Source organism: Monodelphis domestica, chromosome 2 (assembly GCF_027887165.1).
Source record: "Monodelphis domestica isolate mMonDom1 chromosome 2, mMonDom1.pri, whole genome shotgun sequence".
Lineage (NCBI taxonomy): Eukaryota > Metazoa > Chordata > Mammalia > Didelphimorphia > Didelphidae > Monodelphis > Monodelphis domestica.
The window spans coordinates 23,836,370-23,851,027 of NC_077228.1; the positions used below are offsets into that span (position 1 = coordinate 23,836,370).

General features: G+C 56.4%; 2 protein-coding genes across 3 annotated transcripts in view; both read right to left on the reverse strand.

Moving 5' to 3' along the window:
* Nucleotides 1-384: 384 nt before the first annotated feature.
* TTC4 (tetratricopeptide repeat domain 4) lies at nucleotides 385-9,862 on the reverse strand. The gene is made up of 10 exons (XM_001381478.4): nucleotides 9,582-9,862; nucleotides 8,366-8,483; nucleotides 7,432-7,593; nucleotides 6,818-6,895; nucleotides 5,525-5,649; nucleotides 5,251-5,337; nucleotides 3,910-4,136; nucleotides 2,299-2,380; nucleotides 1,990-2,072; nucleotides 385-779 (listed from the first exon to the last, which is right to left on the reverse strand). The coding sequence occupies exons 1-10, from the start codon at nucleotides 9,774-9,776 to the stop codon at nucleotides 677-679; spliced, it is 1,260 nt and encodes a 419-aa protein (XP_001381515.2). The 5' UTR covers nucleotides 9,777-9,862; the 3' UTR covers nucleotides 385-676.
* An 809-nt stretch (nucleotides 9,863-10,671) lies between these two features.
* Nucleotides 10,672-14,658, reverse strand: part of MROH7 (maestro heat like repeat family member 7) — a 75,814-nt gene continuing 71,827 nt past the window's right edge. For both annotated transcript variants that reach the window (XM_007480534.3, XM_007480533.3), the window contains exons 22-24: nucleotides 13,245-13,347; nucleotides 12,300-12,362; nucleotides 10,672-10,983 (exon numbers count right to left, since the gene is read on the reverse strand). In XM_007480534.3, the coding sequence (XP_007480596.1) occupies nucleotides 10,742-10,983; nucleotides 12,300-12,362; nucleotides 13,245-13,347 (408 nt within the window). In that variant the 3' untranslated portion in view covers nucleotides 10,672-10,741. The remainder of the gene's footprint in view (nucleotides 10,984-12,299; nucleotides 12,363-13,244; nucleotides 13,348-14,658) is intronic.

A 14,658-nucleotide genomic window follows, 5' to 3' on the forward strand; every position in this document is an offset into this window, starting at 1 on the left:
AAGGAAGGAAGGAAGGGACGGGATTTGGGGGGAATCCAGGCAAAGTCGGAATGAGATCTCAGCAGAAGTCTCTGAGGAAATAATTATTGTGCCCATAGACAGCACAAGTTGGTTATGAGAAAAGCACATTAAAACAGTTCCTGTGGGGGGCTCCCCAGTTGAAACAGCAGACCCTCTACTTAGAAGGTTCCTAAGAGGAAAGCCGCCCCACACCTCAGGGTACCTGTTCAATGAGTGCCAGGTCCTGCTCCCCAGCAGCAGCTCCTGCCAGGCTCATGGTCAGAAAAGTGGCCAGGATGTGGCACTATTAGGATTTTATTCCTATTATTTTGTTTGTTTACGGGCATTCTTTTTCTTTTTTAGCAAACTGTAAACAGTTCTGAGTTTGTGGCTTCAAGTACAGTTTTATTGTTTCGTTTTCATGGAGATGGTTATTAAGCTGGTAATAAAATGATTTTCAAAATAATCATTAAGTCGTATGAAAGCTGTGGCCTGCTAAGGACCTCTCAGAAATGGGCAGAAGGCTTTGAGAGGCCAGCCACCACTCCGAGACCCTCGTGCCCAGGGGCCTGACTTGGCCTGGGCTCGTTCCTCCTCCTTCCCTTCTGCCTCCTTTCCTCAGGTTGAGGCCGAGGGAGGGGAGCCCAGGCTGTGCGACTGCTGGCAGGTGGCTCCATCACTTCAGCCGATGCACTTTTCTGCCCCGGAGGAAACTCTTGCAGAAAGGAGACTGTTTGGCCAAGACCAGGAAGGCCGGAGTGGAAGCTTTCACGACATACCTGGGATTCCGACAGACAGAGGGAAGCCTCCTTAGGGTCCGGCCCATCTAGGCTCCTTCCCCAAACCCGGGAGGCGAATGACTCTCGGCACGATTCCACGTGAAAACAAAGTCCGGCCCGTTTCTCGGGCCGGGACGAGGCTTTTTGTTTCCAGTCTGCTTGGCACCCCCCTTCCCCCAGGCCTGTGGACCAGTGCCAGAATCGCAGAAGTGAGCAGGACTGCAGAGCTCCGGGGTGCCCTGTTGTGCCTCTTCATGCTAGGGGGTGACCAGCCCCTCAAAGACATGAGAGCAAAGCCGAGGCGACAACAGCGCCCATTATTTTCTCTGCTGAATGTCATTAAAATACATTTCATTGGTTTTCACATCACCTAGGTTTCCCAACACCCCCCCCCCCCATTCCCCGAGGGCCCTCCTCAGAAACAGGAAAGACAAATCAGGAAAATGATGGCAGTGCTGCCCCCCTCCCCCCACCACTACACGCCCCAACTCTCCATGCCCCACCACCTTCCTTTGGACTGGACATGCTCCAGACTACTCTCTAGTATTGACTGGACAGTCTGAAGGACTTGGCCCCCAAGACAGGTTCATTCTGTCCCTCCCCACATCTCTCTGCCCAGGATCCCCAGGGCTGCCGGGGGAAGGAGGCCCAGAATTTGGGCTCTCTGGCTCCTGGGGTGGGGGTAGGGGAGGCACAGGGCCTTTAAGCAAACCCACGTCCACTGTGGCAGGAGCAAAGTGGGGTTCCCTCCACAGCTCTAGAGCTGGCCAAAGGGAGCTGGCACCGCAGCAGGCCCTGGGGCTCCGGGAGAGGCTGGACAAGGCCCGGGTCAGGGAGGAGGTCGGAGAGGGAATGTCCTTTAGTCTTGTGCTGGGGTTTCCGAGGGACTGTAGGAAAAGGGCTCACAGGTTGGGGCCCAGACGAGGCGACAGGGAGGGCATCAGAGAAATGTCTGATAAAGAAGGGGCCTGGGCTGCCCCCACAGAGGGGGGGGTGGGATAAATGCCCCCTTTCTTTGTAGCCCCAGCACCCGGCACCTTTCCGGGCATACAGCAGGCATTTAATAAATTCCCACTGACCAGCAGGATGGCCAGAAGCCTCCCTGCAGAGTGAGCATGAGGCCAGGCTCAGGGTGTCATCTAGGAGCAGGAGTTTCCTGTGTTCACCCTGTTCCATCCCCTAAAGGACCTTCCCACTGAAGGCCGCCTACCTGGGGTGCTGCAAGGCCTCCAACAAGGTGCTCTCTGGGCTCAGCTGGTACAGCTCCTCCTGGGCATCGTCTTCAAAGTAGAGCTGGGGGGGAGGGGAGAAGATGGCCCTCAGGTCCAGGGTATTTGCCACCACCCCGTGCCCACCAGCACTTGCTGAGCCCCTGCCACCTGCCCACACTGCCCTCCTGTCCCCCAGGAACTGCCCCTGCCTGAGGGAACAGCACATGTGCGGGCCAGGCTCTCCGGACACCCGGCAGGGCCCCTGGGCAGCCCTGAGGAGTCCATGCCGGGCAGATCAGGCCTCTCACCTGGAGATTATCCGGGTGGTACTTCCGCTCCAGGTCCCATGGCGGCAGCTCCCCAAACATGACCAGGAAGTGGTCGATGAACCTGAGAGCGACAGGGCTTTGGGTGAGCCTCCGTCACGGGCATCCCCGCTCGGGGCCCCAAAGTCCCAGGGAGGGACCCCTCCCGTGGGCAGGCTGGCCAGCCAATGACATCCGCAAGGGGAGGGGCGGCCTTGCCCCCCGGAAGGAGCCTGGCGCAGACACAGAAACGCCAGAGGCCCAGCCCCGGCTCTCCTGGGACCACAGGGCCAAGCTAGGGCCAAGCCTCCCTGGCCTAGAAACAATGAGGAAACTACTGAGGCCGGGGCAGCCCCGCGGGGAGACTCGTCTAGCACAGAGGAAGCTGCTCCCACGTGTCCGTGCGTGCCAGGTGCCGGGACAGACACACAGACACACTCGCGCTCCACCCTCCCCGCCAGGTCTGTCTTGGCGGCTTCTCCAATGACAGAACAGGGCAGCCCCCGCCTGACCCGGCTCTCTGTCCAGGCAGGGAGTGCTTTCTCTGCACAGGCCGAGGCTCACTCTCGGCGGAGGTGTCGGGCCTCGGTGGGGGGATGGCGTCCCTCAGGCTCCACGGTTTGTTCGTCATCCCGATCGGCGGAGAGCAGAGCTGCGGCCTGAGGGAGACCCTCCTCGTCCGGGGCCCCCTCCCCTCCCAGCTCTGCCATCCTGACCGGGCTTAGCTCCTCCTCTTCTCCCTCACTCCAGGCTTTGCTTTCACTCTGCCTCTGGGGCCTCGGACAGCCCAGGGAGACAGCACTGCCCAGGGTCCTTCTGGGGGGGGGGCGCCTGGACGACGGCCCCCCCTGCCCGGGGCTGGGCAGGCTGCGCTTCCCTTTGGACTCAGACTTCTAAAGCCCCTGAGCCCTTCCTCGGTCACCCTGGGCTCCCTTCCGTCCTGCGCCTGCTTCTTTTGAACCCTCACCTTCCCTCTGAGCATCGATGCTGTGTGGGTTCCAAGGAGGGAGAGTGGTGAGGGCTGGCCATGGGGGTCAAGTGACTTATTGAAGGTCACCCAGCTGGGAAATGTTTGCGGCCGAACTTGAACCCAGGACCTCCCATCTCTGGGCCTGGAGCTCAATCCACCAAGTGGCCCCCTTCTGATGGACCTCAGGAGAGGAGGTCCTTGGGACACTCGGTGCCAGAGCCACTGGGGCTATGGTCAAGCGGACAAAGCTCTTGGCATGTAGCGCCGCCGCGAGCTGGACGCCTGCTCAGCATCTCACAGGACCCAGGAATGACGAGCGTCTCACTCACAGCCTCGACAGAGCCACCAAGAGGCACCACGGCCACCTCCAAGGGGGCGTCCCGAGCCACTCGGCCCCTTCTGCCCCCCCCCCCGGGAGTCACCCCTAGGCCAGGACGTGCCGAGGGCCCAGGAACAGCTGGCTTCCCCGCGCCTTAATCGGATGCCTTTACAGGCGAGGCCCGAGATGGGCCTGGGCCGGGCCGCCGTCCACACTGCAGACGAGGGGGCTGTGGAAGGGGGGCCTCGGCTGCAGAGGCACGCCCCCCCCCACCCCCACCCCCCCGGTGCTGCTCTCTCCTCACAGGGCCCGGCCACGCCGTTACCTGGAGTCCTCGTGGAAGGCCGAGATGAAGTCCGTCTGGCCGTGCTCGGGGTACAGCAGCAGCGTGGGCCAGCGGAGCCGGCCGTCGTCGCCCAGACACACCCTGGCCCCCGCGGCGTTCTCGGCGCCCAGGCCGGCGTGTGGGGACGCTCCGTCCGGATCATCCGCGTCGTCCGATGGCTCGTCGTCGTCCCCGGGCGCCGCGGCCGCCAGCCGGATGTTCCTGGCCTGGTTTTCAAATGAAACCGTAAGAAGTGCCTTCGTGCAGCCCCCAGAACCTCGTCTACACAGCGACAGTGAACACCACCGGGGTGCCTCTGGAGGCAGGGCCAGTGTTCTCCCCATTGCGCGGGGAGGGAAACTGAGGAAGGGGAAGGGGCGGCGGCTCCCCGAGGGCAGGGGCGCCCAGGGACAGGCCTTTGGCGGCCTCAGATTCAGGCCATCGGAATCTACAAACACGAGGACCCCCGCGCTGCCCCGGCCTGGGCCCGACACCATCTATAGTGACTCCTGACCTCTGGCATCTTCAAGCCCAAGACTACAGCCTGGGCCTCTCAGCACCTCAGTTTGCTCCTCTGGAAAATGGGGATCCTGGACGTCCCTTCCATTAAAAAGGAGGAAAGGAGGCTCAGAGGGTAAGCCAAGGCAGTGGGTGGCAGGGCCAGGATTTGAACTCGGCTCCTCGGATTCCAGTCTTGTTACCATAATGGAGCACCACCTGCACTGCTCTCTGTGGGCTGTGGGTGGGGAAAGCTCTTGTTGCCATTAGCTGGGGCTAAAGTCAGTTTTATCAAAAGCCAAAATACCATGAGTGCTGGGGGGGGGGGGGGTGACTTTAAATTGGGGGGAGGGCCCAATGGTTAGAGCCAGGCCTAGAGATGGGAGGTCCTGGTTCAACTATGACCCGAGCCACTCCCTAGCTGAGTGACCCTGGGCAAGTCACTTCACCTCCATGGCCCAGCTCTTCAGCCTCTCCCCAAGCCCACAGGGGGCTCCGAGCCACCAAGTGCTGAAGGTTACAGGCAAGATCTGAACTCGCAGCTCCCCATTCCGGGTCCCCAACGCTGACCCTGCGCTGGATTGCTGTCTGGCCCCCTTGGGTGTCCTGGGCCCCCTCGGACAGCCCCCCTTCCCCATCAAATCAACACCCCGGGACGAGGCTGAGCACACCCAAAGGTGGCGGATGCTCGGAAATTAAAGCTCCGCCCTCACGGTAGGAACCCTGCCGGGGCCCCTCACTCATCCCCGACGTGGGTCCCAGCCGCCTGCCGGGCCGTCCCTTTGGGACAAAGATCTCGGCGCTCTCCCGGGCCCAGGCAGCCCGCGAGCTGGGAGCACCCACCTGAATGGCGCGGAGCAGCGCCCCCTTCTGGGCCTCCTCCTTCTTCTCCTTCACCTTCGCCTTCCGGATGTCCCGTTCTTCAACTCTCTGAAAGCAAGAGGGCACCGGGAGCTGCCGGAAGGCCGGCCTGTCCCCTGGGGCATCAATGCCCCAGCATTGGCCAGTCTCCGCCCCCTTCGAGGTCACGTGAGGTGGAGCCCAGCCTCCCAGCTCCCCAGGGGAGGGGCGGGCCTGTGCCTGAGGCAGGACTCGCACCCCAGCTCGAGCCACCCACCTTCAGCCGCTCCGCCTTGGCCCGGGTCTCCAGAAGCTTCCTCTCCTGGGAGTCCAGCCTCAGGCCCTCATCACACCAGTTCGAGGCCTCCCGGAAGTTCTTCAGTTCTAGGTGGCAGGCGGCCCCTGAGGGGGAGGGGGTGCTTTTAGGGCCTGAGGCCACAGGAGAGGCCCCCCTTGGGGCGTGGAGGAGAGGACTGGACCAGGGCGGAGCCTGGCCAGAAGCCCTGGGTGCGAATCCTCCTCAAACTCCCCTTGGCTGTGCGCCCAGGGCAAGCCTTCCCACCTCTGCTCCGCTAAGAACAGCCCCCCCTTCTGGAGGCTCTGCACCCACGCAGCTCTGGGTAAATGTAAAAGGGAGAACAGAGCCGCGCTGCGCCTGCGCAGTTGGTTTGCATCCGCCCGGCTCTAGGGGCCGGCGAGGAAGGCTCCCGATCCCGGAAGAAGCTCTCCTCAGCTGGAGGTTTGGCGCAGAGGGCGGGGTTAACCCATCATTTCCCCACCACAGGCCCAACCCCCCCCCCCATCTTTTTCAAAGGGGCATTTTGCTCTACAGGATGGTAGATGTCCAGGCTGCGGGAGCCCATTTTACTGGAGGGGAAGCTGAGGCCCAGAGAGGTCGGAGACAGCAGGGGATGGCGCAGGATCTGAAGTCGGGTCCTCGAGCTGCCTCCACCCCCTTTCCAACCGCCCTGCAGGGCCTCCCCATGGGAATGCTTAGAGAGGCATCTCAGGGAAGCCCAAGAGGCAGGAGGCCCCGAATTCGAATGCTGCCTCAGATCAGACCCTTCCTAGCTGTGCCGCCCTGGGCCAATCAGCTCACTGTGCAGCGACATGGGGACAACGAGGGCCTCCTGCTCAGGGTGGCTCGTGGAACAGCCAGGTAGGATAGAGGCCAGCTTTGAGCCCGGAACCTCCTAACTCCAGGCCTCCCTCGCCTTCCTCAGCACCGCCCAGCCACCTCCTTAGCCCTCACCTTCATCTTCCTCCCTGTCCTCTGGGCCCCACCGGACACAGGCCTTCGCAGGCCGGGCTCTTGGCCCCTTGCCCCGGGCTGGGCTTTGGTCCAAAGGCCCGAGGAGTCTGGGCCTTTCTAGCTGGACCTGAAGGGCCGAGGTCTGGGCGCCGAGCCTGCTCCGAGCCCCTGTGGCAGCCCAGAATCTGAAGCCGAGGGTTCACGTCCCTCCTCTGACTCTGAGCCCTGGTGTGGCCCGGGGTCCCCCCTTAAACCAGAGAGCCCCAGCTTGGGAGCCAATAGCAGCTCATTCGATGGGGGGGGGGGGGGGCGGCTCACCTCTGATGATGGCTTTCAGGTGGTTCGGTTTGAGCTTTCTGGCCGCTGTGACGTCATTCAGAGCCGAGCGCAGGTTGCCTAACAGAGCATGTGAGGAGGAGAGGACGCTCGCTGTCCATCAGGAAGTCTTTCTGCTGGAATTTCTGAAGCAAATGAAGCTGCAGCCCCAACCCAGGCTGCCGGGGAGGCCGCGGGAATGTGGGACACGGAGGTCTCCTTTGGGCCTCACAGGAGACCCGGAGAGGGTAAGTGCCTTGCCCAGAGCGGTTGGGCCTGGTGGCCCCGGCTACACCCCCCCAAGGCCTGAGGCTCGTCCTCTCCGGGATCTCAGGCACAGCACCGTCGCCCCATTGGTGTGGAAGGAAGGCTTTGGCCTGGATGGTCTCTTCCAGCCTTAGCAAGGATCCCCAGAGTCCAACGTCCTGGACCAGGGATGGAGCGGCAGCTCTCAGGGTGGAAAGGAAGAGCTCCGGCCTCTTCAGCTATGGGCTAACCCAGAGGCTCTGGAATTTGTCAGACAACAGTCTCATCACTCCATCAACGAGCCACTACCCAGGTGGGTCCTCCAGCTCTGCCCCAGGGCCTCCATCCATGAAGGTCTCGCCGTGACTTACCCAAGTGAAACTGGGCAGCTGCCCGGTTGGTGAGGAGCACAGCGTTCAGGTCGGGGTCCGAGCACTTCTTCCTCAGCCCTTCTGTGTAGGAAAGCACGGCTTTCTTGTAGTCTTTGTCCTTAAAGTAATCATTGCCCTCGTCCTTGTAGGTCTTGGCTTGCTCTGTGAAAGGACAAAGGGTTGGCAGCTGTCTCTCCCTCCCTCCAGGCCTCTTTAGAGCTTCTGCCATGGCCTTGCAGAGATTCTGGGCTCCTGCAGGCCGTGCGTATTCAGCACCTACTGTGTGCCAGGCACTAGTGCTACAAAGACCACGGAGGGCCCCAGTTTTTACATAAACTCCACTCCATAGTCTATAACTGAATTCTATTCCAGACACATTAACCAATCAATCCTTGAACCTTACTTGAGCTCTTACTATATGCCAAGCATGCTGCTAGGCTGAGACGGCAACAGCAAAACAAAGGGACCCAGTTGTGAATCAAGCCACACTCTTGGGGAGGGAGACAGAGCATCTATCAGTCATTCAGTCAGCACTGACTGGGCAAAGACGAAGGAGACCCCAGCCTTCTCGGCCGTTCTCGGTGAGTGATGATGTCCCCGAGACAAGCCAGCACGAAGACGCTCTGACAGGGACACACCACCCTGCCACGTTTATCTGTATGCAGCGCCTCTTGCTTACCAAAGGCTTTCACCTCTATCCTGGAAACCCAGATTGAGATTTGGAAGAGGATTTCCTCAACCACCCGCTGGACAGCTGGGGAAGCCGAGGCACAATGAGGCCAAGCTAGGCCTGGCACTTGGCGCGGCCCCCTCCGATTCCAGCCCGATGATCCCCAGCAGCTGGGGCCAGAGGCTGTACCATCCACACAATCATCCAGACTTTGTCAGATCAGAAAAGCAGGCCCGTCTGGCACCCTGTGCACCCGCCAAGCACCTTCGGGAGATCTCTCATCATCGAAAATAAGGGACTGCAGACAGGCCAAGTCGGGGGTCTCTTGGGGGTTGATTTCCGTCGGGGCTGCCTTCATGAACATCGGGATCTTCTCAAACTCCTGCAGCAAACCAGTGAAGGGAAGCAGCGTGTCAAACCAAGTGTGAAAGTGCAGAGCGCCCAACCCAGCACTTGGGCTCCAGATCCCATCTCAGCCAAGAGAAATACGGCTCTCAGAGGCTTCCTACCCACCGAGTCTGGAGTCTGCAGACCTTGCTCAGGCCCCAGCAAAGTGCCAGGGACCAGGCTGGGCCGGGTCATTCTGAAGACCATCAAAACGTCTGTCCTACCCTGGCTTTTCTTGTTTTTAAACCCTCACCTTCTGTCTTAGAACCGATACAAATATTGGATCCAAGGCAGGAGAGCAGGAAGGGCTAAGCCATGAGGGTTAAGTGACTTGGCCAGGGTCACACAGTCAGGATACTGATATCAGATTTGAAGTTCTGTCTCCAGGCCTGGATCTCTATCCACAAGGCCACCTTGCTGCTCCCTACATTGACTTAAATATTAGAAATCTACAAATCATCTGCCCAGGCCCCTATTTAAGTCACTTCCCACACTGGAGGGCTGATGGAGCCGGCTTGGACCAGCTCCTGCACTGACTTAAGCTTTCAAATGGGAGCATTTAATTCAGCACTCAGGACAAATCAGGGCTTCATGGATTATTCGATTAATTCGTAGAGTTCAGGATCAAATACTAATAATGCAGAGTAAACCAACACATGTTTCAGGTCATATTTTGGCGGAAGCAGGTTGTTAAACATCTTTCCTCACCCCACCCTGCTGTAAATGTCAGCAAGACCTTATGGACATGGCCAGAATCACTGAGGGTTGGGGGTTGGGGGGGAGGGGTCATCACTTAATCAGATCTGGCCAGGAGGTGCCCCAGCTACCGTAGCCTCCCCCGGCCTCAGTTTCCTCATCTGTAGAATGGGCTAATGACGGCTCTTCTTCCCCACTAGGGAACGCGCGGTGGAATCGTGGGCTATTGCTATCATTGCTCTGGGGGGAATTCCCTCCCCTGCCTGCGTCTCCGCTTCTCCTTCTGTGAAATGGGCTCGACTGAGGGAAAGAACCACAGTTAAGGGTGAGCGTTAGCTCTGGGCGGGGCGTGCGGGCCACTGACAGAGGGGTAAACTGAGGGCCAGTGGCCCCGCACCTGCTCCCACGTGTCTTCGCGGAAGCGTCCCCGATACGGCTGGCTGCGGAACTTGTCCAGGAAGGCATCCATCGTGGCCTCGGCCTCAGCCTCGTCCTCTTGCCCCCTCCCCAGCTCTCTGGGCCCGGGATTGTCCCCCGCTGAGCCCCGCTGTAGCGGCGGTGGCGGCGGCGGCGGCGGCTGCTGCCCCTCCATAGCTGCTCAGCTTCGCACCGGCCTGACCCACTTCCGCCCTCATTCCGCCGGTCCGTTTCGACTTCCTTCCCCACTTCCGGCGCCCAGGCCTGCAGACCCCGCCCTTGCGTTCCTCCCAACCTCGGAGAGCCTCGGGAGATGGAAACTGGTTAGGGGGCGGGGACTGGCTTCAGCTCCCACCTCCTCGGGCAGGTCACCCCTTCTGTAAAATCGGGGCTTTGGACCAGCTGACCTGGAAGAGTCCTTTTCAGCCCTGGATCTGACTGCGACCTCGGAGGCCAGCTAGTTCAGCCTCTCCTCCCTGTTGTTCTGCCACATCTGACTCTTGTCTCACCATTTGGACTTTTCTTGCCAAAGATACAGGAATGGTTTGCTATTTCCTTCTCCATTTTACAATTTACAATTGGGGAAAAGAGGCAAACAGGGTGAAGTGACTTGTCCAAGGTCACATAGCCAGTAAGTGTTTGAGGCTGGATTTGAACTCAGATCTGTCCGTGGAGCCACCCAGCAGCCCACATATACCTGCATGTGTGCCTCACCACCAAGTCTCTCCCCACTTTTCCCAAAGACACTTTTTTTTTTAAACCCTTACTTTCTATCTGAGAAGCAATGCTAATTATTGGATCCAAGGCAGAAGAGCAGTAAGGGCTAGGCTATGGGGATTAAGTGATTTGCCCAGGGTCACCCCTCAGGGGAAGGGTCTGAGGTCAAACTTGAACCCAGAACCTCTCTACAGGTCTGGTTCTCCATCCACTGAGCCATCCAACTGTCCATACTTCCTGTGGTTTTAAGCCTCCCTTTTGTGTGTCCATATTACTTCCCCCCGTGGAATTGTAAGCTTGGGGCCCCAAGTCTGAGCCGACCCTCCTCCCCTGCAAGAACTCAGCAAGCACAATAACCAATCTAGCATTTATAGTGCCGCTGGGCAGTCTGGGCAGCTGCCGGGAGCACAGGGTGGGGTATTGCTATTTTAAAGTCTTCTTCCAGGCCCTCAGCGACTCCACGATCCAGGACCTGCGGTGATGAGCAACAGGGAGGTTCTCTTTGCTGGAGTTCCACCGATGTGTGGAGGCCGGGTCACAGACCCAAGAGTCGCCCCGGGGAAGGGGCCAGGAATTCCTCCAGCAACTTGCCAGGATGTGATCCTGGGCTTGAGCTGCAAAGATGCACACTGACGCTTCTGGGTCGTGTCTCAAGGCCTCCAGGGCTGCAAGCATGGGGAAGATGGGGGCCAGGAGGGAGGAAAAGAGAGAGCAGAACAGGGGAGGGTTACCCAGGTCAGCCAGAGCGCCCCATAGGGAACTGCTGCTGACCCTTTCTCATCCCTTTGGCTCCCACATCAGCAGGAGCTCCTCACGACCTGCTGGAGGAAATTCCAAGCTCCCCCTCCCACCTGGAAAGCCTCCCACCCTCTGGCCCATGGGTCTCTTCCTGTCTCTCGTGCTACTCCCCTGAACATCTTTTTGGCTTCATTCCTTAATGTTCTCTTCTCAAATGGTCATATATTTCCCTATCAGTAGGCCTGCTACACCTCCCCAGGAAATGAAGAGTAACTAAGGGACAGAACCTATGGCCCCTCCAAGGGATACTTGGAGATCACAGGGTCATTGAGTTGGATGGGGCCCCAGTGCCATCTTTAAAAAAAGAATCCCTACCACTTGTAGGCTAATAGTCCTAACCCTAAAAGGCCTCCAGGACAAAGAACCCACCAACCCCCGAGGCACCCCATTCCACTTCCAGACAGTTCTGCTTAGGAAGGGTTTTTCCTGATCATCTAAACTAAATCTCCCTCTCCAGGACATCTCCTGGTAGCTCCTAGCTTTTTCCCTCTGGGACCAAATAATACAGATCTAAGCTCTATTCCTTCTGAGCCATCAGATTCTTGAGAACAGAGATGGTATTCTCCATAAGTTTTCTTATCTAACTTCATTCATTCCTTCAACCTCAGTAAGGATGCAAGTGAAGAGGGAGGAAAGGAAGCCCCCAGGAGGATGGTGATGGCCATTGAGAGGAAAGAGAAGGTCTCTGAAGGTTTTGCTTTCATCTTGTTAACAAGAAGATGACAACTCTGGAAACCTACTCTTACTTTGCCAAAGAAGCTGGTAGACCAGATGGCCATGCTATCAAGCCAGAAGTGGTGGTGACAAAAGTTGTGGAGAATGAAAGCCAAAGAAGGAGGAGGGGGGAGAGAGAGGGATGGAGAGAGAGGAGGAGGAGGAGGAGGAGGAGGGAGGAGAATAGGGGGAAGGGAGGAAAAGAGGAGCAAAAATATGAGCAAGGAGAAATGAGAGAAAAAAGAAAGAGAAAGGAGAAAAGAGAGAACAGAAAAAGAATGTGAGGTAGAGAAAGAAATAGATACAGAGGGAGGGAGGTAGAGAAGGTGAGAGAGAGACAAAGAGAAAAAGAGGGAGGGAAAGGGAGAGTAGAGAGACAGAGACAGAGACAGAGGGAAGGAAAGAGTCAGAGGTAGAGGTAGATACAGAGACCAAGAAGAGAGACAGAGAGAGCAGACATTTAACTTACCCGACTTCACTTCACTTAGGAGTTCTTCAGTCAGCATGCCTTCCATGCAGGGTACCAGGGACCCTTCAAGCACAATTCCAAGGAGTGACTGAGCTGGCCTGTTAGTCTCCTCTTTCTTCCCCACCAACCAAGACCCTGGATTATAGCCCACATCTCAGCCCTTTGGACAAGCACAGCTCAACCTCCCCTACTTCACCCCAATCCTCCAATCATGGAAATGTTGAAAATCAAAGAAAGGGAGGGCATCTCTGGGGTCCTTTAGGCTCTCTTTCCTCTGTAACAACACTAGCAAAAGACAGCACTGCCCTCAAGCCAGTCCTCCAGAAGGGAAGGACTAGCACAGGGGAAAGAAGCCTCTGGTTTAGGTTTCCAGAGAGTTGGAGGAGTCTCAACTCCACCAATGACTTTGTGAATTTGAGCAAGACCTGTTGCATCTGGGAGCTTTGGTTTCTTCTTCTGCAAAATGGGATCATTACTAGTTGTTCCCTTATTCCAGTGGGGCAGTGTGAGGATCAATGAGGACAGAGGGACAAAATCAAAGCACTTTGAAAAGCTTTAAGTACTTACTACACATGTGTAAGGATGAAGGAAGGGCTGCAGGATTTGACTACAGGTTTAGTCTTCTATTTCCCTCCAAATCCTCATTTTACAGATGAAGAAACTGAGGCCCAGGGAATTAATTGACTTGCCCCAGGTCACACAGCTAGTAAATGTCTGAGGTGAGTTCTTTCGCAATACCCTTGGGGACTGCTAAGGGAGGGGAAGGAATATGTCCATCTGTAGACAAATTGTAGTTTATAGGGGAAGCAAAGCAAGCATTAGCCCAACACAGGAGTCTTCCCCTTGCCCTCTTCCTAGAGGCTTGTCTCACAAGGGGTTCCATTCAGTCTGAAGTGACCCTACCTTGAGCCTCACTGGAGACACCAAGGCACAGTTGGGATTTACCTATAAATGTGACTGCACTCCTCCGGAGGGCAGCCCGAGGACTTTTGGTATATTCCAGGCTCTGGGTCAGGAACACTAAAGCACTGTCACGGTGGGTGTTCACCTGGGCCAAAAAACCTCCATTATACCATCTGCCAGTTGAGGAATGACCCAATTGCATTCTCTGTATCCGCCCACTTAAGACAGATTAATTAAAATTATACCCCCCTGTCCTAACATCTGAAAGAGAGCTGAGCCTAAGCTATCCTTTCTGATTTCAACCAAGAAGGACCTACTACTTATCTAAAACTCAGTCCACTGCTCTGCAAAATGGGGGAAAGCATCTCAAGGTAGTAAGAAAGATCACAGAATACTTGAATCTGACTCTTGGCTCCCCTATCTGTTAGGAACACACCCTTTGGGCAAGTCCTTTTCCTTCTCTGAACTTCCATTTCCCCACCTGTAAAATGGGGTGATGATGCCCAACTTATTGATCACACAAGGCTGTCAAAACAATGGATGAGATGATGGATTTTTTTAAAAATGAGATAATGAAGATTGATCTATATCTACATAGATACATAAATATGTGAATGTGTATATATTTTCAAATGTAGTAGAAATGTGGATTGTTAGCCCCATGCTCTCCTGGCTTCCATGTAACTCAGAATCCCCAGTTGCCCTGCGTGGACCTCTTGTGGTGAATTTGTGGGAAGATGGGATGGGGAGAAGAAGATGAGAGTGTGATCAGCATCACTGGAGGAAGATCCAAATGGATGACATCTGAGTCCCACTGGAGTGGAAAGTCTTGTTCCCTTGCCTTGGGAAAGGTACCTATCGCAGTGATCATCCCATGTTTCCCATCACACAGTGACATATTGTGAGTTGTCATTATGGGAAGAAGAGAACTGGTAGAGGAGGATCATCTGGGGCTCTGATGCCAAGGCAGTGGGGCATCAAGTCAACTGAGGGACAGACAGAGCCTTGCAACCTAGAACATTAGAATTCAGGATATCGGAGTGGGGAGCATCCTCAGTTGATATAATTTACACAGCACATAAAGGTTTGCAAAATGCTCTCCACATTGGATTCTCAAAACAAGACAGGTGCTGTTATTAAATACCATTTTATTGCAGAGGTTAAGTGACTTGCCCAGGATCACACAGCTATTTAGTGGCTGAGGCCAGATTTGAACTCAAGTTTTCTGGATTTCATGTGTAGCACTCTGCCTACTATGCCATCTAGCTGCCTTAGAGCAGAGAATGTCAGAACTGGGAGGAAGCTTAGAATAGAGAATGTTGGAGATAAAAGTAATCTTAGAACGTAGGATATCAGCAGTGAGAGGAAACACAGTTTTCATCTAATTCTTCTCAGCTAACTGAAGGCCTTCCATTTTTGGATTCAGAACTGTCACTCAACCAACAGAACTTTTCCA